The sequence below is a fragment of the Aspergillus lucknowensis genome (genome assembly GCF_044049455.1).
Source record: "Aspergillus lucknowensis strain CBS 449.75 chromosome Unknown BJX67scaffold_66, whole genome shotgun sequence".
Taxonomy (NCBI): Eukaryota; Fungi; Ascomycota; class Eurotiomycetes; order Eurotiales; family Aspergillaceae; genus Aspergillus; species Aspergillus lucknowensis.
The window spans coordinates 15923-37199 of NW_027263610.1; the positions used below are offsets into that span (position 1 = coordinate 15923).

The 21277-nt window shown below is 46.5% G+C and overlaps 8 protein-coding genes across 8 annotated transcripts; 2 read left to right on the top strand and 6 right to left on the bottom strand.

Annotated features, from left to right (window-relative positions):
- Window positions 1-321: 321 nt before the first annotated feature.
- BJX67DRAFT_385528 (uncharacterized protein) lies at window positions 322-777 on the bottom strand (the record flags this gene model as incomplete). The annotated part of the gene is made up of 1 exon (XM_071033877.1): window positions 322-777. The coding sequence occupies one exon, from the start codon at window positions 775-777 to the stop codon at window positions 322-324; it is 456 nt and encodes a 151-aa protein (XP_070881482.1).
- Window positions 778-1635: 858 nt separating this feature from the next.
- On the bottom strand, window positions 1636-2533 carry BJX67DRAFT_366149 (uncharacterized protein). Its single transcript, XM_071030360.1, has one exon. It carries the CDS (start codon window positions 2255-2257, stop codon window positions 1883-1885), a length of 375 nt encoding a protein of 124 aa, XP_070881483.1. The 5' UTR covers window positions 2258-2533; the 3' UTR covers window positions 1636-1882.
- Window positions 2534-8190: 5657 nt separating this feature from the next.
- BJX67DRAFT_366151 (serine hydrolase domain-containing protein) lies at window positions 8191-9623 on the top strand. Its single transcript, XM_071030361.1, has one exon. The coding sequence runs from the start codon at window positions 8246-8248 to the stop codon at window positions 9392-9394; it is 1149 nt and encodes a 382-aa protein (XP_070881484.1). The 5' UTR covers window positions 8191-8245; the 3' UTR covers window positions 9395-9623.
- Window positions 9624-9736: 113 nt separating this feature from the next.
- Window positions 9737-11096, bottom strand: BJX67DRAFT_366152 (5'-methylthioadenosine/S-adenosylhomocysteine nucleosidase family protein). Its single transcript, XM_071030362.1, has one exon. The coding sequence runs from the start codon at window positions 10845-10847 to the stop codon at window positions 9837-9839; it is 1011 nt and encodes a 336-aa protein (XP_070881485.1). The 5' UTR covers window positions 10848-11096; the 3' UTR covers window positions 9737-9836.
- A 730-nt stretch (window positions 11097-11826) lies between these two features.
- BJX67DRAFT_366154 (purine-cytosine permease family protein) lies at window positions 11827-13619 on the bottom strand. Its single transcript, XM_071030363.1, has 4 exons — window positions 13300-13619; window positions 13082-13249; window positions 12684-13035; window positions 11827-12637 (listed from the first exon to the last, which is right to left on the bottom strand). The coding sequence occupies exons 1-4, from the start codon at window positions 13506-13508 to the stop codon at window positions 11897-11899; spliced, it is 1470 nt and encodes a 489-aa protein (XP_070881486.1). The 5' UTR covers window positions 13509-13619; the 3' UTR covers window positions 11827-11896.
- Window positions 13620-14738: 1119 nt separating this feature from the next.
- BJX67DRAFT_366157 (CFEM domain-containing protein) lies at window positions 14739-15208 on the bottom strand. Its single transcript, XM_071030364.1, has 3 exons — window positions 15119-15208; window positions 14920-15052; window positions 14739-14860 (listed from the first exon to the last, which is right to left on the bottom strand). Exons 1-3 carry the CDS (start codon window positions 15191-15193, stop codon window positions 14826-14828), a joined length of 243 nt encoding a protein of 80 aa, XP_070881487.1. The 5' UTR covers window positions 15194-15208; the 3' UTR covers window positions 14739-14825.
- A 2081-nt stretch (window positions 15209-17289) lies between these two features.
- BJX67DRAFT_295916 (major facilitator superfamily domain-containing protein) lies at window positions 17290-19386 on the bottom strand. Its single transcript, XM_071026879.1, has 8 exons — window positions 18972-19386; window positions 18875-18914; window positions 18690-18818; window positions 18513-18630; window positions 18306-18451; window positions 18033-18250; window positions 17501-17962; window positions 17290-17443 (listed from the first exon to the last, which is right to left on the bottom strand). The coding sequence occupies exons 1-8, from the start codon at window positions 19193-19195 to the stop codon at window positions 17320-17322; spliced, it is 1461 nt and encodes a 486-aa protein (XP_070881488.1). The 5' UTR covers window positions 19196-19386; the 3' UTR covers window positions 17290-17319.
- A 16-nt stretch (window positions 19387-19402) lies between these two features.
- On the top strand, window positions 19403-20447 carry BJX67DRAFT_366160 (uncharacterized protein). Its single transcript, XM_071030365.1, has one exon. It carries the CDS (start codon window positions 19495-19497, stop codon window positions 19957-19959), a length of 465 nt encoding a protein of 154 aa, XP_070881489.1. The 5' UTR covers window positions 19403-19494; the 3' UTR covers window positions 19960-20447.
- The last annotated feature ends 830 nt before the right edge of the window (window positions 20448-21277 follow it).

The following is a 21277-nucleotide window of genomic DNA, read 5'->3' on the forward strand; positions in this document are numbered from 1 at the left end:
TCCGCCAACAATCTTCCAAACTCCTAGCAATGACACGATATGCCAGTTTGGAGGGGTGGAGCTCACAGTATGGTGGAGGAATCGGTGAATCTTGAATGGAGGGAACTGGTGTCTTGGTATCATGAACTGACGTCTTATTTACACTACTTTTTGAGGCTTGCTAAATTTTAGCTAAAATGGAGAGAATTCGCGGGGATTGAGACTTCTATGCAGATTACATTCGCAGTATCAGGGATGGATATATCAGAAATACAAGGCATTTCGACAATATTCCAAAGACAGCAGATATAATCGCTAACAAAATAGCCTTCACTGGTCAGCCTAACCTTCCTCACCCTCAGCAAAGGACACATACCCATCATCGGACCCTGAATCAGAGCTACAGGAGAAGAACACAGTCTCTTCAACGGGCACAATATGCTCCTCACAGCGCGCCGTAGTCCCCCAAGGAACCACGTTCTTCCTCTCCAAAAGCACCAACATATCAACGATATACTTCTTGGCTGTCTCGGGAACAAGGATCTGCGCGGCATGGTCAACCTCGGCCTTGTCACTCGCGGCGATGCTGCACACCTCCTTCTCTGACCAGACTATGTAAGTCTTGGGATCGATGTCGCTCTGTTTGACGTTTGTCAGCGTCGGCGCTAGCGCGTCTTCCCTGGCGTAGTAGAATGTGCAGGACTTTTTGTCGGGGGAGTAGAGGATAAGAGCCCATTGCTCGGAGCAGCCGTTGCGGGCGATGCAACCGATGTACAATTTAAGGGGATCGAGTGACATTTTGGTTGTATTCTGGTGATGGCGTCGAGGTATGTGGCCTGGTAGTTTGCTAGAAGACGGGTTGTCGTGTTGTGTAGGTTGGTACGTGTGGATTGTTAGGGTTTATATAGATTTGTTCCCCGGCCATTTCACTCGGTTTTCCCAAAGGGTAGGACATTCCCATTGTCTTCATCTTTTGATTTTCTAACCAAGTCATTGTTTGGGATGCTCCGTTTGTTTCATTGTACCTATTGTTGGCTTTCTTGAGATACATGAAGGCCTTTATGTTTGGGGGAGCTCGCCCGAAAGACGCGACATAAAGGGTATTATAAAGAGCTATCGCACCCCATACCCGTCAATGGACAAATAAAGCCCTTTACTTGGATCTGAAAATCGGGTATAAATACCCCCAAGTGTCTCTCCCATTCCTCCCATCAACCATCGCTACCAAGCGACGCCACACAACACCGCACACTTAAAACATTACACTACCACTACAAATACTACGATATGTCTTCTAACCAGACCCTGTCTCAGTCCCACCAGGCCACTCAGCCCTCTGCATCGCATCGCCTCTCTTCTCCCACCAAATCCGAAAGGGGATGGTTCGTTGTATCCGAGAGGTACAAGGACCTGGCCGCGGCTATGAAGGACGAGGATCTGTCGGTGGACTATATCCTTGTTGAACCGGAAGTCATGCCCATTTTTGGTGGCGGCGTCTTCCAGTACTTTGTTCCTCACCCGAGGCACCATCTTTCTCCAAAGGCTCAGGGCGCGGAGAAGGGCGAATGGAGCCAGCCAGGGGCGAACATCTCGGGGGTTGAATGGTAGGTCTACAGTTTTAGATGGTGAGTTTGTTTGAGTACGGATAAAGAGGAATAAAATATCATCGTTTTTCAACAATATAGTAGATATGGATCCACTGGGCTCTTGTAAGTGGAACAGAGACACCGCCAGACATTAACAAACTGCGAACTAATACAATATATCTATCTGTAACATTTCTCGACCCAAAGAGACCGACAATTACGCCTCATTGGTCTTCCGGGCATTTCTAGACCGGAGTCGCTCCACTTCTACGTACTTCTCTTGTCTCTGTAGGACAATGATCAAGCCGCGAGCACTCTCAAGCGTTGATGGATGCTCCTTTCCAAGAACCCTTTCTCCAATCCCAAGTGTCTGCTGGTACAGCTTTTCCGCCTCTTGATACCTGTTTTGTCAAAAAAAATACATCAGCAAGACCACTCATACTTTCAAGTGTATAGGCAGGCTCGTATCCTAGCACCTCTTGTTCCATTCCTAAGTTTTGAGAATACAAATCTGCGGCTTCTGGATATTTTCCCTGCTGAAAAAGTGCAAGCGCAAAATCATGTCGACTTGCCAGCGTGGACGGATGTTCGTTCCCTAGGACTTCTTCCATGAGGGCGAGGGCTTCTCGAGATACCTGCTCGGCCTCGGCGTATTTCCCACGCCGACAGAGCACATGAGCGAGATTGCTCATACCTTGAAGTGCCAAGGGGTTAGACTTGCCTAGTACTTCTGATATAATCCGCAGGTTCTGTCGATGGATCTCCTCCGCTTCTTCATACTGCTCTTGCAGGTTGCAGCTCGCTAAGCCCCGAATTTTCGGTCATGCCCCACGAAAATGATTAGTAAGTGGCTTGGCGCTCATGTAACCCACAATCTGGCTTTAGGAAAATTTTGAACCATACTTAGACTTGTTAACCCGCGGGTTTTGGGTTGACCATGGCCTTTGAAGATGAACTGGTGGGTTTTGGGTTGGGTTGTGGCAGGTTACAGGTCAGGTGGCACCGTTCTAAAGGTGGGACGCCGTGCTAGCGCATCACCTGACCAATATTATGGCTTCTGATACTAATTGTTATAGGTATTAATTACCTGGTAGCTAGGCTTTACATATTATTAATACTTGTAATTAAAGGTATTAACTATTTTTTAACTACTATCTAACTAATTAATCTTTATATTTTACTATTTCTCTAATATATCTTTGCTTGATATTCTATAAGCTCTAGTTCTTTCTCCTTATTCTAAAGTTATTTTACCTAGTTTTGAAGCTACTTCTTATATATTTCTTTCTCTTTATTTTTTAGTTAAAGCTCTATTTCTTGGAGTTTTAAAGCCTGTTTTTGTTGCTTAATTGTTAGGATATTCTACAATAATACCTAGTAGAGGCTTTGGGAGGAGGTATTTAAACTAGTTAGTAAGTAGTTAGTAAGTAGTTAGTAAGTAGTTAGTAACTAGTTAAGATACTTTATCTTATATCTTAAGGCCTATAACTATAATTGTAATCTTTAAGGTTCTAATTTATCTTAGGTACTTATTAATAATTAACTAGAAGATAAGTAATATTATTTATACAATTCTAAGCAGGTAAAGTTATTAGGAAAATTTTGGTTGTAGTAAGTATATATATATATAATCTTCTTACCTTCCCATGCTATATTTTATAAGTAATTAGTTTCTATATTAGCTATTTAATATAAATAATAAATACTAAATCAAGTATAATTTATATATTAAAGAATATCTTGTTTATCAAGTTTTGCTAAACTAGAAGCTAGTTTTAGTAACTACTTAATAACTACTTATTTATTAGTTTTCAAGTACTTACTTCTAGATTACTACTACTAATATTAAGCACCTGCCTGCTATATTAGCCTTGTAATATAACTACTTAGCTAAGTTAGTATAATTCTAAATAAAATTATAAATAGTAGCTGGAATATTTAAGCAGCTTTTATTTAACCTAGCTTTAATAATTAGTTACTTTTTATACTCTATCTAGGCCTGTATCTTTAGCTTTTTATACCCTATATTAGTTAGCAACTACTTGTAAAGCAGTTAAGAAGTACTTATAAATTAGTAGATTATATAGCTGCTTATAATTGCCTTTAGATTTGTAGTTAATTAGGGCTAATATTTAGCTCTATACCCCTGACCCCTTGTTCTAATTTCTAACTACCTCTATTATAGTTTGGAAGAAGTAAATATGGCAGAAAATAATAATCCCTTTTAGTTGCCATAGGATAGGTTGGTAGAGGGGATTAATTTCTTTAAGAAAGTATCTAAGGCTTAAGTACTTAGTTAGTGCTTAATAACTAGTTCTAAACTAGTTATATACTAGTATACTGTTTCATGTTTATATCTATAATAATCCTATTTATCCTAGTAGAATAGATAGAATTAAACTATACTAGCTAGCTAGTTATTTTTTTAATAAGAGTAAATACCCTTTTAAATAGAAGATAATAGCTATCTATTAAATCTTGATTAGTAAATACTTATAGAAGAATAATTACTAGTTAACTAGTTAGCAAGTACTTGGGAAGTAGTTACTAGGGCAGGTACTAACTTTTCTTATATTTATAGAGATAAGTTATAAAAACTATCTTATTTAACTTCTATTCCTTGATTTGCTTATATAATATATTAACTTTAAATAAGATTAACTAGCTTAGTAGTTAAATCTACTTCTTAAAGATATATAGAATTATTATGCTATAGGTATTATAATATCTTTCCTAAATATACTCCTACAAGTAATTAGAAACTAATTAATAAGTATTTATTAAGTAAAATTATACTTACCCTTATAAACAGGCTAGTATTATATATATATATTATATTATTATAGCCTTGACCTGCAGGGTAAGAAAGAAGTTACTACTTTTAAAGTATAGTAAAGATCTAATCAAGATTTAAAAAGGCTGCAAGTATTTAAGCAGGTATTAAAATATTATATTAGGAATAGAAAGCCTCTAGTTTAGGGCTTTTTAGAAATTAAGTTACTAATTAGTTAGTAAGTAGCTTGCAAGTACTTAATAAGTGATTATAGTATATCTTAGGTTAGACTAGGGTTCCTTATCTACTTTATTATATTCTTGATATCTTTTAAAATAAGCTCTGGAGGCTTATAAGGTAAAGATAAAGAATATTAGTAAAGGCTATAAGAGGTAAAAATAATATAAGGATAATCCTGGATATTATTTAGTACTAGTATAGTAAAGGTAATATTATACTTTAAGTATTCTAATCTACCAGGTCCCTAAATATAATCAAAATCTAAATACTTGGTAAATACTTAAAAACTAGTTTATAAGTAGTTACAAAGTACTTACTATAATATTTTTGATATAATATAAGTAGTTTAATAACTATATATTCTTCCTAAGATAGTAAGATTGCCTTATTAAATAGCTGCTCTAAGAACTTGAAATTAAGAGAAGTATGGTCTTTAATAAAACTATAGTAATATTTCTAAAGAAAGTCTAGTAATTTATTTATATAGCTAATATATAGATAATATTTATTATTAATATCCTAACTAGTTAGCAACTAGTTATTAACTACTTAAGACCAAGTCCTTACTAGGTAAAAATGTTGTTTAAATCTTGGCTTATAACTTGGAAGTTACTTAAGACATGCATAGTCTTTCTAGAAGAAAGTTTTTTTTGACTAATATAGACTAATATAATTAGTTAATAAGTAGTTAGTAACTAGTCAATAACTACTTGACTAGCAACTTACTTATATATATTATACTTCTAGATATCTCCTTTAATTAGATTAATATTCTTTTAAATATTCTAAATCTTTTTTCATGCTATATTATCTAGGTAGGTATAATAAAGTATATAAAGACTAGGCTTTAAATATTTATATATTAAAGCTCTAGAATATTTTTATATCTATTTTTTAACCAAGCAATTTAGAAATAATGATTTAACACTTGCCCTTGTACTATAAATACTTGATTAAGAGTACTATATCTTATAACTAGTTAGTAACTAGTTAGAAAGTAGTTAGCAAGCACTTATATTCTAAATTAAATATTTTGCCTTATAGAATTGCCTGCTAATAGATATAATATAGATATAGCTATTAATATTAGTTTATAGATATTTAGGAAGATTATCTATATACTTAATATATAGCATGTAAAGGGGATTTATTTTTATATCTATTAGCTAAATTAGTATAGTTAGTTATTAAATAATTCCTAATTAGTTAGCAAGTACTTGGTAACTAATTATATATATATTATACCTCTTTAACTTCTTTGACTTCCTTAATATTATATATATTGATAGATATATCTTTAAGCTTACTAAAGCTAAAAGAGATATCCTCTAAATCTATTTTGTTAGGGATAGTATTATCAATCTACAACTAATTAAGAAGTAGTTGAGAAGTACTTGAGAATATTGTAGGATGAAATAATTATTAGGAAAGAGAAGTAAACTCGAATTTCACAGTATATGGGATTGTATTTAAAAGCTGAGGTGCCGCGCCACTTATGCCAAGGCTGGTGGGGCCGGCTTGCGGCATTTAGGAAGCGGCACCTGACCTGCGCACTCTTGGGTTGTGGGGATTGGAAACCCGCCCACGGGTTACTAAAAAACCTACTAACCCAACCTAAAAAGTCCAAAAAATCTATATAGGTAGATTAGGTAGTGATCTACATCTTTAAATTACAGTAATTTATTTGTATTTAATATATATATGTAAATATAATATAGTAATTTATTTCTTGGCATGGCTTGGCAACCTATTAGGTTATCCAAAATCCAATGGGTTACCCATGCGTAACCCAAAACCTATTGGATTATTAAAATCAGCAACCCAACCCATTTCTTGGCGGGTTGGGGCGGGTTGGGGCGGGTTTCACGGGTTGGGTTGAACAAGTCTAATCCTTTTGGTCACAAAATGTCAGAGAATCGGACATTGACAGCCAATGGATTCCGCTGTGCTGCAGCTCTGCGCCGCGACGCTAAGGAATAACAATGAACCAATCCAGTTATATCGGGTGATATGATGCTAGAACAAATTGGGATTACAGGCATATTATGAGTATAAAGGAATATATTGAGGATATGATTGTATCAGAGCCATGGTATAATATGAGCATAGAGAAAATATGACGGGCTAAGTTATATAAGGATTGTTATTACCAGTACTTAGAAGTTTTATTCTCTGTCTGTTGTTAACCAGATTGACAATACCATATTGTTTACCGATCTACACCCTGAGCATCTGCCTCTTTCTATATTCGTTTGACCCTTAATGATTATACTCCCTTCATTTACTTCCAGAATACCCTTAGGTTCCTACCTTTGGAAGGATCGGCGGACCTAATCTAACACATAATCCTTTCGATTTTTTAAAAAATGAAGCTATTCGCAATAACTATAACTATTTATCTATAAAAAAGTTGTTGCTGCCTCTGTAGCGCGTCTCTTATTCTCTAGAGCCTGCTGAATTCTTTCCTCTGGGTGTTGTAGGCAAGAGGGACGCACGCCTTTAAGCAATATTTTTAGCTGGTTATACTAGTTGGCAAGCAAGCTAGCATCCTCTGCCTGTATCTATTTTGGCTCCTTTAGCTTCTGCTTTATTAATATACCTGGTATACACTTTATAAAGCGATAAGGCCACATCTTGCTGACATGTTGGTCTAGATGCCCAGCACGGGCAAGTGCATGATTTGCCCATGCCTCTATGAGCGAGGCAGTTGGTGGGAGGTTCCAATTCTGTATTTGTACAATCTAATTGGTTAAAGCCTTCTCTTGATATAGCTATAGGACCAAATTCTTCATAATAGTAGGTATAATTAGTGATTATGCCTTTTTCACGCGGATTTGGAGTATATTATAAGATAAGATACCCTTAATTCACACGCAATTACAGCTATATTCGCGTTTTTTTTTGGGCAAGGACCATGGTGACGGCTTCAGCCATTCGAGATTCATCAAAATTAGGGGATTTAGGCATGTTGTGTGGTTGTAATAATAAATTCTAATAAGGCCTTAAGAAACCGAAAGGATTATGTGACCGAAAGGATTATGTGGCGCACCCATCCGACAAAGGCGGTAGGGGCGCTGGGAAGGCACGGATATAGGATAGAATTGTGTGTGTCTAAAATCCCGTGTGGTGCAAGGGCTGTTCAGGGGCAACTAGCGTACAATAGTAATTCCGTTCCGGTGCTATACCCGATTAGGTAATCCAATGCCGGTTTTGTGTCACGTGACTTCCCAGTTCGGATAGCTGTGCCGTCGTCCCTCAGCTTCCCCTTCTCATCCAATCCGTCATGTCCTTTGCTGCCTTGTCCGTAACATTAGGCATCTCTCTTGGCTGCGTTAGGGATCCTTGACATCTCTTAATTATCCACCAAACAGGACGCAATTCCCCCAACTTTCCGAGGAAGGGGGAGGAGAAGAGGGAAAATGAAGGGTGATGGGGGGATTCGCACAATTTGTACGAGTATACACAACGTGTGATATTTTGCTGATTTAAAATTTCATCCGGGAAGACACGGGCCGGTTTCCAAGCGACGCGGACACCCTAGTCTAGTAAGAGAGCCCTCTAAGCCCCCTGACAAAGATAAAAAGAGATTGCTTTCTGAGCTGTGAAATAGAATAAAACATCTCTTCATTCAGCTATTCATCTTTATAATCAATTGCGTCTGTTTATAATGAAGTCCAACCTCCTCTACCTGTTGATCTTGCAGGCAGCTTCTACCGTCTCGGTAAAAACGAGATGCCCGTCATGGTTCAACAAGATTGGTAAGAAATACCTGGCGGCCACCCCGGATCTCCCAGGCATTCAGATGTCCGTATCCTCTCTGCAGGACGGCATCGAGTGCAGAGGCAGCTGGATATCTCCCTTTAAGAACTTCACTACCAGTCCGCCGCTACTAATCGACGCTCCGTACCGGCTGGCGAGCGTGACAAAGACCTTCACCTCGGTTACGGCACTCAAGCTCGTCGAGCGAGGCATCATCCAGGTCAACGGGTCCATAATCGACTACCTGCCAGGCTGGGCCAGCGAGATCCTGATAGCCACGCAGGGGGCCGAGAACGCGAGCCAGATCACGCCCTGGATGCTCATGCATCACACCGGCGGCTTAGACGACTTCTCCTCCCGTCCGGAATACCTGGCGCTGTGGTCCGAGAATCCGGACTTCGAGCTGAGTCTAGAGGGCTTGCTTCTCTGGGCACGCGATCATCTGGGACCGGTGGCGCTGCCGGGAACCTTAGTGCACTACAGCGACCTCGGATACGCCTATCTCGGTGCTGTCATCTCCCACGTGACGGGTTTGTCCCTGGCAGCCGCTGTCCGCGAGGCCGTGCAGATGGACAGCCTTGGCATGGACTCGCTCTGGTGGGATATCCTCGAGGAACCCCCGGCGGGGGCGACGCCGCGCGCAGGGCAGTGGATGGGCACCATGGACATCACTGACATACACGGCTCTGTCGCCATGTGGGGTGGCACCGGCCTCATCGGCAACTCGGACGACATGGTCAAGTTCGCCCGGGCCACGCACCAAGGGCTCCTCCTGGGGGAGGCCGAGATGAAGATGCTCTATACCACGGTGCCCATGCCGGTCGATTACGACCCGGAGGTCGGGTGCGGGTGGATGCACAACACTGACGTCGGCGGGCTGGAGGCCTGGTATCATCGCGGCGGCCTCGGGAGCTTCATGTACTACTTCCCTGAGAGGGACCTGGCGGTCACAGGGACTATCAACCAGATAAACCGGTTGCCTCTTATACGTGAGATCGTGCCCGAGGTTGTGCAGAATATCCTGAATGATGCAAAGTGTTCTCGGGCGGTTGCCTGAGGGTGGGCTGGAGTGTATCCTCTATACAATAATGCTGGATTATTAGGTTTGCACTGCTCTAACCCTTATCCTTAGCTCCCAGCCCTCTAGCTTAAAACCTCAGGTGTATGCTCTTTCTCTTTTAAACTTATTAGCTTTATTTTTCTTTCTCTATATAATCACACTCTTTGTTAGGCGTCGGGATTCGGCGAAAGTATTCAGCCATCGCGATGCTGGGTGCTAGCAAGCGTTGAGCTGCCTAGTCTTTGTAAGGGAACTTGTTTAGGTTTATATAGAGGATTATATTGCAAGAGAAATAGAATAAATTGCTTAGAGAACTAGGATATGCAAGAGTTAGGATCCTTATATAATTAGCTATTAGGCTGCTGTTAGGCAGCTAGCTAAGTGGGTTAGAGCAGGGTTGTCGTTGATGCCTGCTAGTTCAGGCACTAACAATGATAATTTATTCCCCCCTATAAACTACCGGGATCATCCAGGTATGCTGCTGGAAGGTGCGATCCGGCGCCGTGACCGGCCTGGGATGAATCACGGAAAGCAGAGCTTTTGTCCAGGCTGCCGCAGTAGCCGCCGCGTACCCTTGCCACTCCTTGTTCTTGTGTGAGTCCGAGTAGTCGCATATGCCTCGAATCACCAGGCACGGCAAGTTGTCCGCGAGGCCTGCTGCCTCCATCTCGAAACAAATGACGCCGAGTTCCTTCGCCAGTCGGTCTCGGGTGACTCCATGTTTCATCACCTGGTTACCCGATGCGATTATACCGTAATGGATGACTGGGCCAGGCACTGCTCGCGAGGGCCGGGATACCAATTTACTGGCGTCGCATTCACCGCACGATCCATTGGCATCTGGATGATCGTAGGCCGACTCGAATAGGTGATCATGCTCCGGCCCTGGCGATGCAAACCCGCTCTGCATATTGGGATAGCGTGTCAGCATCTCAGTCAGCATATCCGGAACCTGACTGTCTTCCACAAGATGATTCGCCCTCAGCTTCGAAAGTGCCATGAGGAGAGCTTGCGGCGGACGGTTCAGTACCCCCGTGCGCTGAAACGCGCCCTGCTGGATCGTCTTCCCAAAGTCATACTGCACGACACCCCCCATCGTCCCCTGCGGCGTGCTCACGACCACATCGCCCAGCCGGATATCGTTTTCTCTTGTGGGCGCCCCGCCGCCGATACCAACCATTAGCCCAAACTGGATCGCGGGGAAGGTGGACAGTAAATGCGCGGCTACGGTCGCAGCGGATGTAGTACCGTAGACACCGGATGGTAAACAGGCAACGACGACATGGTGCGATCGGATCGTCCCGAGCACGTACGCGTTTTGGTCGTTGGGCCGCGCGGGCAAGTCTGGATGGATCTCATCCAGCATCGCCTTGGCGCCGGCCATCTCGAGCGGGAGTGCACAGATCCATGCTATCGTGTAATCATGGTGGCTGAGGCGCGTCTGAACCATCTTCTAAGCAGGTTGTGTGGGATTTCTCGGTGAGAAGGTCTAATAATCGCAACGTGCTGTTTGTGTCAACAATCAACGAGGCGTCCAGTTTGGCCTCCCCCTCATGGAAGTTGCCGCTACACGAAAAAAGGTCAACCCTTCCGAGTGAAGGGCTCTTCCAGTCGACACCACCCTTCCCGGGCGTCTGGTGGGCTCCCCTTGCGACGAGAGAGCATTTGGAGGAGGAGAAGAGGGAGAAGAGAAGAGAGAAGAGGGAAGAGAGACGAGGGAAGAGAGACGAGGGAAGAGAGGGGTCAGAGCGGGTTTCTCCCTTCAAGGACAAGGCTGAGGCCAAAATCGGAAGCGACGGCCAAGCGGGCGAGTGAACGCGCCTCGTCTTCAACTCAGCCTTGTCGTCACTGGCCAGTGGAATTCCTTCTTTGGCTGCAAGGATCGACTGCGACGTTCTTCTATTTCCGCAAGAAATGCCTGGACAACAATACTAGTACCTGATTTCCTTCGTGATACTGCCCAGGATCCAGGTGAATGGAACCTTAACGGTTGCCAGGCACCCCGATAACATGCTTGAAATCCCGCCAACGCCTCTGCCCACCCAGAACCTGGCAGGGAAAGACAGATATTTCTAGAGCAATAATACCCGATTTTACAAATATACCGGTGTTCTACTCTTGTAAATCTTATCCTGAATAACGAACCGCCGTAGATGCGAAACATTGCGGTATAGCCCAGCTCCTGTGTGTGCACAGGAAGGCAATAGCATCACTCACTGGCTCCCTCACCCAGCGGACATCCACGGGAAGGTCCTCCTTGGCTGGTATTCCCCGCGGAGTCCGGTGCCCGTCTTTGCATATCGGCTCGGAGACAACCAGAGTGCAGCAGTGTCCAGGGAGAAGCCTCGTTTCACGTCGGAGCTTCGAGCAGGGCGAACATTCCCATGCGCATGTTTGCCAATTAGAGCTAGAGGTGGTGCAGTCGAGGCAGGAACATAAGACTCCAGGTTAAGCTTCATCTTCTCGCAAACTACCTCAATATACTCGAGTATTATTTACTTAAACGCCCCATACCCTCCTTTCCACCCATCTCAACGGCACATACAACAGGCCCGCAAGCACAAGAGCAATCTCAAACCCGATATCCCCCGTTGTTTTCGCAATGGGGCCCGTAAACCATACCTGTCCCATGCAGGGAACAATAAATCCAAAGGAGAGTGCCATCGCGCCGAGCGCCGCAAGGCCACTTGGGAGTTGTTTCGCTTTGTCCCAGCTTTCGTGCGGGTATCGCGTGCAGTCGCCGCCTCGGAAGAGGAAGTGTTCGACGGCGACTATGGACACAAATGCCGCGGACCAGTAGGCGATGACGTACAGAAAGTTTTCGAGGTTCGTGAAGAAGGATTTCGCTGCTTGCACGGAGACGGGGATCAGGATGGCTGTATAGGCTATTGAGAAGATGAAGCGCGGGATGCGGACGAAAAAGGGCAGGAGGAGTTGGAAGTTTAATGAAATCGAATACATTGATGCCGCTAAATTGCCGAGAAGAGAGAATGAGAGGAGGACGGCGACGAACTTGCCGAAGCCCCCCGCTGGTTGCAGCATCGCTTCGAGGACGCCGCCAACGCCGTAGGTGGCATATCCATCAGCCCATTCGGAAACAGATGTCATTGTAGCTCCAATGGCAGCTCCAAGGGTCATGAGGGGCACAGTAGGGAGGAAGAGGCCCAGGTAGGTGTAGGCGAATATGCGTGTTGTTGAGACGGTCGGCGTACAGTACACGCTGAAGTCGGCAGCCATACCCTAATCCTATTAGTTACAAGGTGGGAGTTATCGCAGGGGAACGTACGGCCCACGGGATGAGGAAACCAGCAATGACTCCGCCAAAAGAGAGGACCGTCGCCGCGGTTGGCGGCTCAGTCGGCGTCTGCTGGGACAGCTTGCTCCCTCCGACGCCTGTGGCGATTACAATCGCAACAAGAGCGAAAAGCCAGCAGTACCTCTCGTACTGGTGGAGAAATTTGTATCCACCAAACGAAACAATCATGCCGCAGACGCCAATCACGACAATGCCAGCGGTGTCGTCGATGCTGCCTCCGGAGACAGCAGCAAGAGTAGAACCGCCGAGAACTGACGAGACCACCCCGAAGCCTGCGATCGTGCAGAGGTTCAGGAGAACAAGGATAGAAACAATCCAATATCTAAACCCAGTTAGCGGGATTCATCCTCGGGAAGGGAGATGCATACCCAAACGTGAACCGCGCATGAAGCATCTGGCGCAGCCCCGTTCTCGACCCAAAGGTGCTAAAGTACGCTGGGGGGATGGTGCATAGCATATTGAAGAAGAGTATCACCAGCGACGCATCGCGAAGGCTCATCCCCATGACAAATGTACCCACCATGCCGGTGATAATGCTGGTGCCAATCATTAGCGGGACCGGAGGACAGGAGCTCGAGGGACATACGGTAAGAGATTCGTACTCAGAGTAAACCAGACAAAGAATACATTTATAAAGCGGCTGTCCGTCCGCTCTTCGAGAGGAACAGGCGTCACACCTCGCAGTTCAATCCCCCAGTTCGTGATCCTCGATAGCCATTTCTCGGGGACGCGGGGGAATTTGCCCTGCGCTTCAGCGGCGGCAACGTCCACCGGACGGGCCGTTTCAGCGTACATGTTCACAGGTCTATGTCCCAGACGCCCCTGTCATCATTCTCTTGTAATGAGCTATTCGAGAAACCGTCAACGTGAGGTCGTTCAGTGTGAGTCAACAGCCGAAAATGTCGCAGGGCGCTCGGTAGCAGAGGCAAATCAAGCGATTGAAATTTGCAGCGATCAGGGTCCAATCGCCGAATCTCCGAGACCCTGATTGGTCAATTTGCGCGTGGCAGACCACAAGATCCAGGCCCACAGCTATACAACATCCGCCGGGAAACCCGACGGTATGCGCGTTTTCCGATGGTCGGCGGGCAACTGGAGTTGGGGTGCAGAGGACAGGCTTAAGCTTGTCCTGTCCTTACATGTCGCGGGGAAGCCCACCTCCGTTTTCATGAGTAAGGAAGATGGACTCAACTCACAATCCACGGCATCGGTATATTTAATCGCATTGTTCAACCGTTTGATGCGCAACACCAACTTCCAGAAAGAATAACAATCGCACCCCTCGAGACATACTTGTCCCTGACCGCATGACCGCCCAGACGGGAGTCGTATCCTGACGCTATTTTGGTGAGGTATTTCCAGGGGTGGACCACACATTTCCCAACATCTCCCTTGCTTCCGAAAAGTTTTCGACAACATGAGTCCTGTGTCAACCATAGTACATTTGCGAGCTTTCATAGCGCGGTACTTTAACAAAAGAATAATGTGACACCTTCGTGCAAAGTAACAATAATACCTGGGGTTATATCTTTAGACCACTCGGCAGACGTTATCAACAAGTCCAAAGGCTCAAATATAATTGCTACCTTCTTGAGTATACATAATCGAAAAATTTAGCGACACCAACGAGCCCCTACGGTTAGCCGATTCCCTGGTCTCCCAAAACAATTCCAGAAGTGAGGTTATTCAAGCAGTGACGGGTAAAATCCACGCCAATCAACTACTATCTCAGGGAGAAGAATCACAGCGGGAAGGGAAAAAAAAAAAACCAGCCTCTTCAATGACCGCATCCTTGCTGTGAAAAGAGATTATTCGGAGGATACTGCTGCTATGTATCAGAAATCTAAGTAACTATTTAGTAGATCATAGAACACCAACGGCCGAACTGTAGCGGGGTTTAGCAGAACTGTTAAGGTTATACTTGTATAGCGTTGTATCTAGAGAGCTCCTAGGAATCCCCATTTCTGTCAGGCTGTCATAAATACCCTACAGAGTATCCAAGCCAACTACACGAGCAGCGGCGTGTGGTGCTCCATCCCCGGAAATCATGCATCGAGTGCAATCAGGGTTCAGCAATCCAGAACAAAAACCTGCCTACGCATTGCTTGAGTATCACGCACAAAACTGCTGTTGAAGAGCGAGAGCGTCTGTGATTAAATTAGTAGGAAGTCAGTAATTACACAACCACAACTCGTGCCCTGCTTACCATTCTTCTGGTCTTTGCAACGTCGATCAATACAGCCCTCCATAATATTTTGGAAGTCTCGGTTGCTACAGTAGCAGTCAAGCTGCCCGTAACCGCATTTAGCCTTAGAAGGCCCCTCTTTAAGACAGTCATCCTAGGGTTAGAATCATTAGTATTAAGTTCTGATCCATTTCATTGCGGTGCAGTAGGAATATCTCACAAGACATTGAGGTATCGCTCTCACAGAAGCTAGCACCATACTTAAAGGGATGACGAAGGTATATAGAATCTTCATTTTTGGATGTTCTCGGACTGGTCAGTATCAGAAGAGGATGATATATTATTGCTATTGGCAGTCACCAAAAGGAATATTGGGCTTTCCCTCCCATTTATATAACTTTCACAGATACCAATGATCTTGACCGCCACTGTTCACCAACGTCCCATTTATGTAAGGGTTGCACGTCTCCTCGCAACTTCAAAAATGATCGTCAGAATTATCTAAGACTGCGCTGCAATGTTGGGCTGCAAGGCGGTATAGGGCTATATCCAAATGGGCCGGTTTAACTGAACTGTCTATGTTTCTTCAGTACCCTTGCCATAAATTGGGCTACTCTGTCGGCCTACAGAACTTGCTGGCTTGTTCGGTAATATAGAAGAGGCCGAAGAAGTAAAGAGGTTCTTGACTGGGAACCTTCAAGCACCAAATTGTCGCGCTTGTCTTGATTGACTGGTGCCATACGCAAGGAGGGGATGTCTGCGCGCGCCACAGTACCCACTGGGATTAACCTGTAGAAATTTGTTGATTGCCCTGTTCACCGAGTCACGTCCACTCGTGCCAACAAGAAAAGAATTTGGAGACCAAGTTGTATACAAATTGGCCAGTTACAGCGACATAAATCGGTCTACGGCGGTGAAATCAAAGCAATCGGTGACCCTTGCGCGAATAATAGGCATATGGAAGATGCTGCCTATCCATACATGTCAAGAAGAAACAAAAGCGGATATGGCAGTCATTGTTCCAAGGCCATTGGCACTTTCACTAAGAATGAATACATGCAAGAAGCAGATGGGCCCGGAGACGTTATTTTTGGCTTTGTCTGCGCTGTCATTGCGCTTGCGTTGCTGCCGGTCCTTTCTCAGATAGCTCGGCTGAGTGGATTCGCCCATCTGGACTCTCGCTCGGGGGATCCTTCTGATTATCACGCCACACACCTGCTTTTGGTACTGTGATAGATACCGTCGTCGTGTTGGAGTTGGCTCTGACTCAACCCAATTGGCTGGATATTTCAATACTGTGTTCTTATCGTCCTGGAGATCGGACTCTAGCTCAGTTAAGCTGCACGACGAAGAAATATAGAGGACTCTGCCTTACAGTAACTCTAAAGCTTATATCAGATGCTTTGGGGGGTAAAAGTAAAAGATTTTTGCGCCGTGGACCATCCTCGCCAGTTGATGCGGCGGCCGCTCCTTAAACTTGGGCCTACCCCGCCGACTGGGCATGTAAAGACCCTTGTTGCCTCGCTGTTGACATTTTCGTTGGTGACTTAGCTTCAAGCCCACTACAAAGGCATAGCACTACTTGCCGACGAGCAGAGAAGTTAAGATGCAAAATGGTGAAGCACAGTGTGGAAATGGAGCACATACATTGGCGCAGGGAGTTCTCCCATCGCAACGAACTTTGGAAATGCGACTGTGCTCGGGTTAGTTATGGAAGGCGATAGTCACCGGCTCACTGGACTGTTCGTTCCAGGACAGATACGTGCCAACACAGGCAGGCTAGTTTGACTGGAGGCTTCGAGAATTTCCTTCGGATAGCCTGAGACTGAGCGGTGGCGTCCGATGCTTCGGACGTCACATTTTGGACCTCAGGGTTCTGATTATTGGTGGGATTTATCGAAACAAACATTTCCAGTGGAGAGTTACACTAATAACGTTGCCAGTGGTAACTGCTTGGATATCTGACTGCTGATATCCTAATTTGCTCAGCGCAGGACGTATATGGGTGGCAATCATACCATATCTGAAAAAGAAGGCCGGAGAACCGACAGCTGTTGCGAAATTTCACACTGCAAGGTGGAATAATAGGGGTCCGCTGCAGACATACCGGCCTCCACTCAAGGCACACCGTCTTAACCTAATTACGAGGTGCATTATTATAACAGGTCTATGACCAAAAATTCAAGGCCCGCTGGCCTAGAGAGCTGCATGCTGTTTCCGAGGTCAAGGACTCTTTGCCTTTTCCCCTCATCGGGAGGTCTACTGGTTCTTGGGAGCAGACAGCATCCCTATTTCACGGAACCCAACGGTTACGTTTCTTTACGGCGAGGATGCCAGCATGAACCAGCGGAGTGAAGCCTCATTCGCGGATCTTCGCATTGCAATCTCATTCTCCAGTCGCTATCCAGCCCAACAAAACCCCTAAATTGTGTACCGGAAATCCGGCGACCCTTCAATGACCTTCTCTCCCCTGTCCGCCTTGCGATTGCTAATCCAGAAATGCACGCTCAACATCGCCACGATGATCAGAAGGAGGAGTTGGGATCTGCAGCGCATCGTGCGTTAGCTTTAATTTGCCAGATGGGGGAAGCCGGAAACTTACGCGATAGCGCCCCAGATACCAGGGATATAGTCCGGAGCGTCCTGGGAACGGAATATCAAGCTTCCCGCGATACCACCGACCCCCCCAAGCCCCACAAGCGTTGCGCTTGCAAATGCCCGAGTCCATTGGCCTCGAATATTGTTGGCCTGGTACGCCATGGACGCGGGGATATTCGCATTCGCCCCAGCGGTCGTGAGGAATACTCCAAAATACCGGACAGCGGGACCTTTTGCAAATCCCATGACCGGGAGGCCAATTAGGGTAATGATGCTGTTGAATACGAGGATCGGGGCACGCATGCGATACTTGTCGCCAACCCAGGAGGTGGAAAGCATCAGGATACCCGCAAGGACGTATGGTGGAGCAATAAGACATTGCGATGCGCCGACGCTAAAGCCCATGTTGTCGCGCAGGATAATCGGGAGGAAATACGCGATTGCGTACGTGACGGTGGTGAGACAACTATTTGTGCTTCGGTCAGCATCTTTTACCTCCACGCACGGCTTGCCGAGGACGCAGGAACTGAACTGACAAAAAGATGAGGCCAAGACCCCAGACCTTTAGATCCAGAGCCGGACGGAGGAACTTGATGAGACTGAATGGTTCCGGGTTGGCATCCGCTCGATCTTTATCGAGTCGTCGAAGGATAAACTGGCATTCTTTCTCGTTCAAGAACCCCCATGTCTTATGGCCCTTGTCGGGGAAGTCGACGACAAACACCATGCAGAGTATTCCAATGATAAACGTCAGCTGTACACCCAGTCAGCTTGCATCTCTTTTCTTTGACGCCGTAGTCCGGACATACGACAGCCTGCATGATGAAGATCCATTGCCAGCCATTCAGACCCTGCAGGGGCTTCATTTGACTGAACCCGTAGGCGAGGATACCTGAGAGCGCGGACGCGACGCATCCAATCAGATAGAAAAACGAATACCGTTTGTGAACCTCGTCTGTACCGGATAGGATATGAGTTAGCATGGGGCTCTCATGTACAAGAGGCAAGTGACTGACATCGCGAGTACCAGGTCGACAGAAGATAGACCGTTCCTGGGAAGAATCCCGCCTCCAAAATTCCAAGAAGCGCCCGTAGGCCCGCCAATGTCTGCCAGTTGGGAGAGTACGCAAAACCCTACTCCCAAGCCATATTCAGCTTTGTCCATGGAGGTGGCCGAGGCGCGGGATACATACAATCAGACATGCCCCCCATGTCATGACAATCGCGGAGAGGAAGATCCGTGGCCCAATATATCGAATAACGGCGGTTGCAAGAGGTTGAAATGTGACGTACGTCACGAAAAATACCAGCACCATGATAGACTGTTCACTGGGCATTAGACCTATATCCAGAACAGAGTTAAGATTTGGGTACAAACATAGCGAAAGCCGATCTGCAGCTCTAGGTCTTCCAGCATACTAGCCACAACACGAGTCAGAGATGGCAGGGCATGGAACGCAGACGGCTCGTGTTACCCAGAGATTGCTGCTATGGAAACGTTGGTCCGATCCATCAAACTGATGCAGTAGGCGGCACCACAGATGATAATCAATCGGCGGTCAACACGATGAATAATCTTCCGCTGCTCTTCGTAGGAATATTCCTCGTCGACATCAATGTCAACAGCGGCTTTTGGCGCAGCGGCAGGCTCGACAGTCTCCACATTCTCGGCGGACGCCTTCTCAAGATCGTTGGCCATCGTGACGAGAGGTTTTGGCAGGGGCTTGGTCAAAAAGTTGGGATCAAACGGGCTGGGAAGGAGAGCGCTAACATGGGCTTCTGCATGGCTTTATACCCTCCTCGTTCTCCCAGAGCTGGCAGCCAAGGAGCGCACATCGCGCACATCCATCGTTGTGCACCCATGGGACAAAACTGCCATTGGCAGAATCAGCCCGAGACCACGCGGGGAAGACATGAGGGGATCTCTTGGCAGCGCCCCCTGTTTGTTTGACGGCATGGCTGGGACCTGGTGTCAAGATCGCAAGACTGACACGCGTGATGCACGATGGCCAGCGTTCCAGTCTCGTCGAGATCCACTCTTTCATGTTATCCTCGGTATTTTGTCGGTTATCCTGGAGACACAGCCGGCTCTGGCCAAAGCTCAGCGCCACAAGCTACGGAGGTTGCTCCTCATCTGCACTAGGGGGAGGGGTTTCTATCTTCCTGAATCCGGGGAAAAGTTCCAGCTCTGGACACCGAAGTTTCATTGGCCAGCGTAACCATGCGGGACCCATGAAGCTTCTCCCACGGAGAAAGACCGAGTCGCCGTCTTCAGGCCGCCCGAATGCAAGGTGTCCCGGTTCAAACCCGCTGCGCAGAACTGGGAGGAGAGAAGTCTGCTCTGCAGGTGCCTTTCTTTGTGCCATCAGTCGCATCGGTGCCGATTCTTTCTTTCGGCGTCGCCGACACGCGACCCTGAATACCCAAGTTTCCTTGGAGTGCTTTGTGCCAGGCCTTGGATGATCTCTCCCCCGCATTGAACGAGTTGCCATCCCCACTATTTTGGGTCCCACACGGAACCCCAGAAAGCCAGAAATGCCAGCTCTCGCTCAGAGCCAAGTGGTGGGCCATCCTTGATTTGGCACCTTCAGAGCAGAATCGATGCTGCTCGCCAACCCCGGATCACCATCTGACTCTGTCAGAGCGCTTGCGCCACCGTCTCTGGTTCCATGGAACTCTTCCTGATATTTCCGACCTCTTCTCCGCGGTGGTTCAGGCCCCCCAGCCCGTCTTTGCGTTTGAAGCGGCCCAGCTCAAAGGCATCAATCACTCAAGGGCTGTCTGTCCCAAAGTCAACCAGTGGGTTCCACCTGCACGACCTTCTGGGCCCCTTGGGCCAACCACGCCGTCGCCATCAATTTCCCTTTTCAGATCTCCCTACGGTACCATTTAAGATCCCTTTCTTCCATTCCCAAGGACGAACTGTCTCATCAGCCGTCGAAGCTCAAAAATCCTTGTCGCGCCGGTCGCGTATTGACCCACTACCAGCAGCACTCCACAATCTTCATTTCATCTTCATTCATTGGAGAAATCATCGCCAAACTAATTGCAGGAGCTGAGTCCCCGGCCGCCCCAGTTCTTTCAACTGTAGCCTTGTAGATGTCAGTTTCAGACGTGTGTCTGGAGTCTGTGTGTGAAAGTGATCGCAGGCGGCTTGCAAATGTCGAAGACGGGCACAACCAACTTCGCCCCAGTAAATGCTACCTGCACCCCTTGCCAACAAGGCCTTCTCGTTGGGAGAATAGGGCTCGGTCAGAGTGGAAATCGCGGGTGGTAGCTACACACCTGTCTCATTCACGGCTATACTGCTGCGTAGTTCAAGCTTCAACCGAGAGTTTGTGTACCGGAAGGAATCCGGAGCGTGTCTCGAGACGCAGAAATCGGTTCTTCGTCCACGCGTCAAGGAGCGCAAGCCTTTGAAAATACACCTCTTTTGCCCATCCGATGCCGATCAATCAGCCGCTTGAATGTTATGACTCCTCGGTGTCCAGCGGCCAGTGAAAACGTCGGCTCGGCGGTTGCCGGAAGATCACTGTGGGCTGTGATCCGAGTTCGTTCGGTCCATGAGCAATTTCTTCGGGGTGTCATTCACAGACGCTGAGCCACTCGGCTTCCTCAGAGGCGAGAATGACTCACGAAAAGGCAGATCAGGGATGAAAGTTCAATGACCCCCCCTCTGAGAGTTGCAGGGAAGCAGGAGCGTTGCGAATGGGAGGATTTTCCCGATTGGGAGCCCGACAATGATCTCAGCCAACGACGAATGGCGTAACCTCGGTGCCTG

Bases quoted from the DNA above. Each gene is read 5' to 3' on its own strand.
- BJX67DRAFT_366149 (XM_071030360.1), bottom strand. From the start codon at position 2,257: ATGAGCAATCTCGCTCATGTGCTCTGTCGGCGTGGGAAATACGCCGAG.
- BJX67DRAFT_366151 (XM_071030361.1), top strand. From the start codon at position 8,246: ATGAAGTCCAACCTCCTCTACCTGTTGATCTTGCAGGCAGCTTCTACC.
- BJX67DRAFT_366152 (XM_071030362.1), bottom strand. From the start codon at position 10,847: ATGGTTCAGACGCGCCTCAGCCACCATGATTACACGATAGCATGGATC.
- BJX67DRAFT_366154 (XM_071030363.1), bottom strand. From the start codon at position 13,508: ATGTACGCTGAAACGGCCCGTCCGGTGGACGTTGCCGCCGCTGAAGCG. The intron at 13,036-13,081 runs GTATGCATCTCC...AACTGGGTTTAG, and splicing joins CATGCGCGGTTCACGTTTGG to ATATTGGATTGTTTCTATCC. The intron at 12,638-12,683 runs GTACGTTCCCCT...TAATAGGATTAG, and splicing joins GTTTCCTCATCCCGTGGGCC to GGTATGGCTGCCGACTTCAG.
- BJX67DRAFT_366157 (XM_071030364.1), bottom strand. From the start codon at position 15,193: ATGAAGATTCTATATACCTTCGTCATCCCTTTAAGTATGGTGCTAGCT. The intron at 15,053-15,118 runs GTGAGATATTCC...TTCTAACCCTAG, and splicing joins GAGCGATACCTCAATGTCTT to GATGACTGTCTTAAAGAGGG. The intron at 14,861-14,919 runs GTAAGCAGGGCA...ATTTAATCACAG, and splicing joins TTGCAAAGACCAGAAGAATG to ACGCTCTCGCTCTTCAACAG.
- BJX67DRAFT_295916 (XM_071026879.1), bottom strand. From the start codon at position 19,195: ATGGCCAACGATCTTGAGAAGGCGTCCGCCGAGAATGTGGAGACTGTC. The intron at 18,251-18,305 runs GTATGTCCGGAC...CTGGGTGTACAG, and splicing joins TCTTCATCATGCAGGCTGTC to CTGACGTTTATCATTGGAAT. The intron at 17,444-17,500 runs GTAAGTTTCCGG...GATGCGCTGCAG, and splicing joins GGTATCTGGGGCGCTATCGC to ATCCCAACTCCTCCTTCTGA.
- BJX67DRAFT_366160 (XM_071030365.1), top strand. From the start codon at position 19,495: ATGCACGATGGCCAGCGTTCCAGTCTCGTCGAGATCCACTCTTTCATG.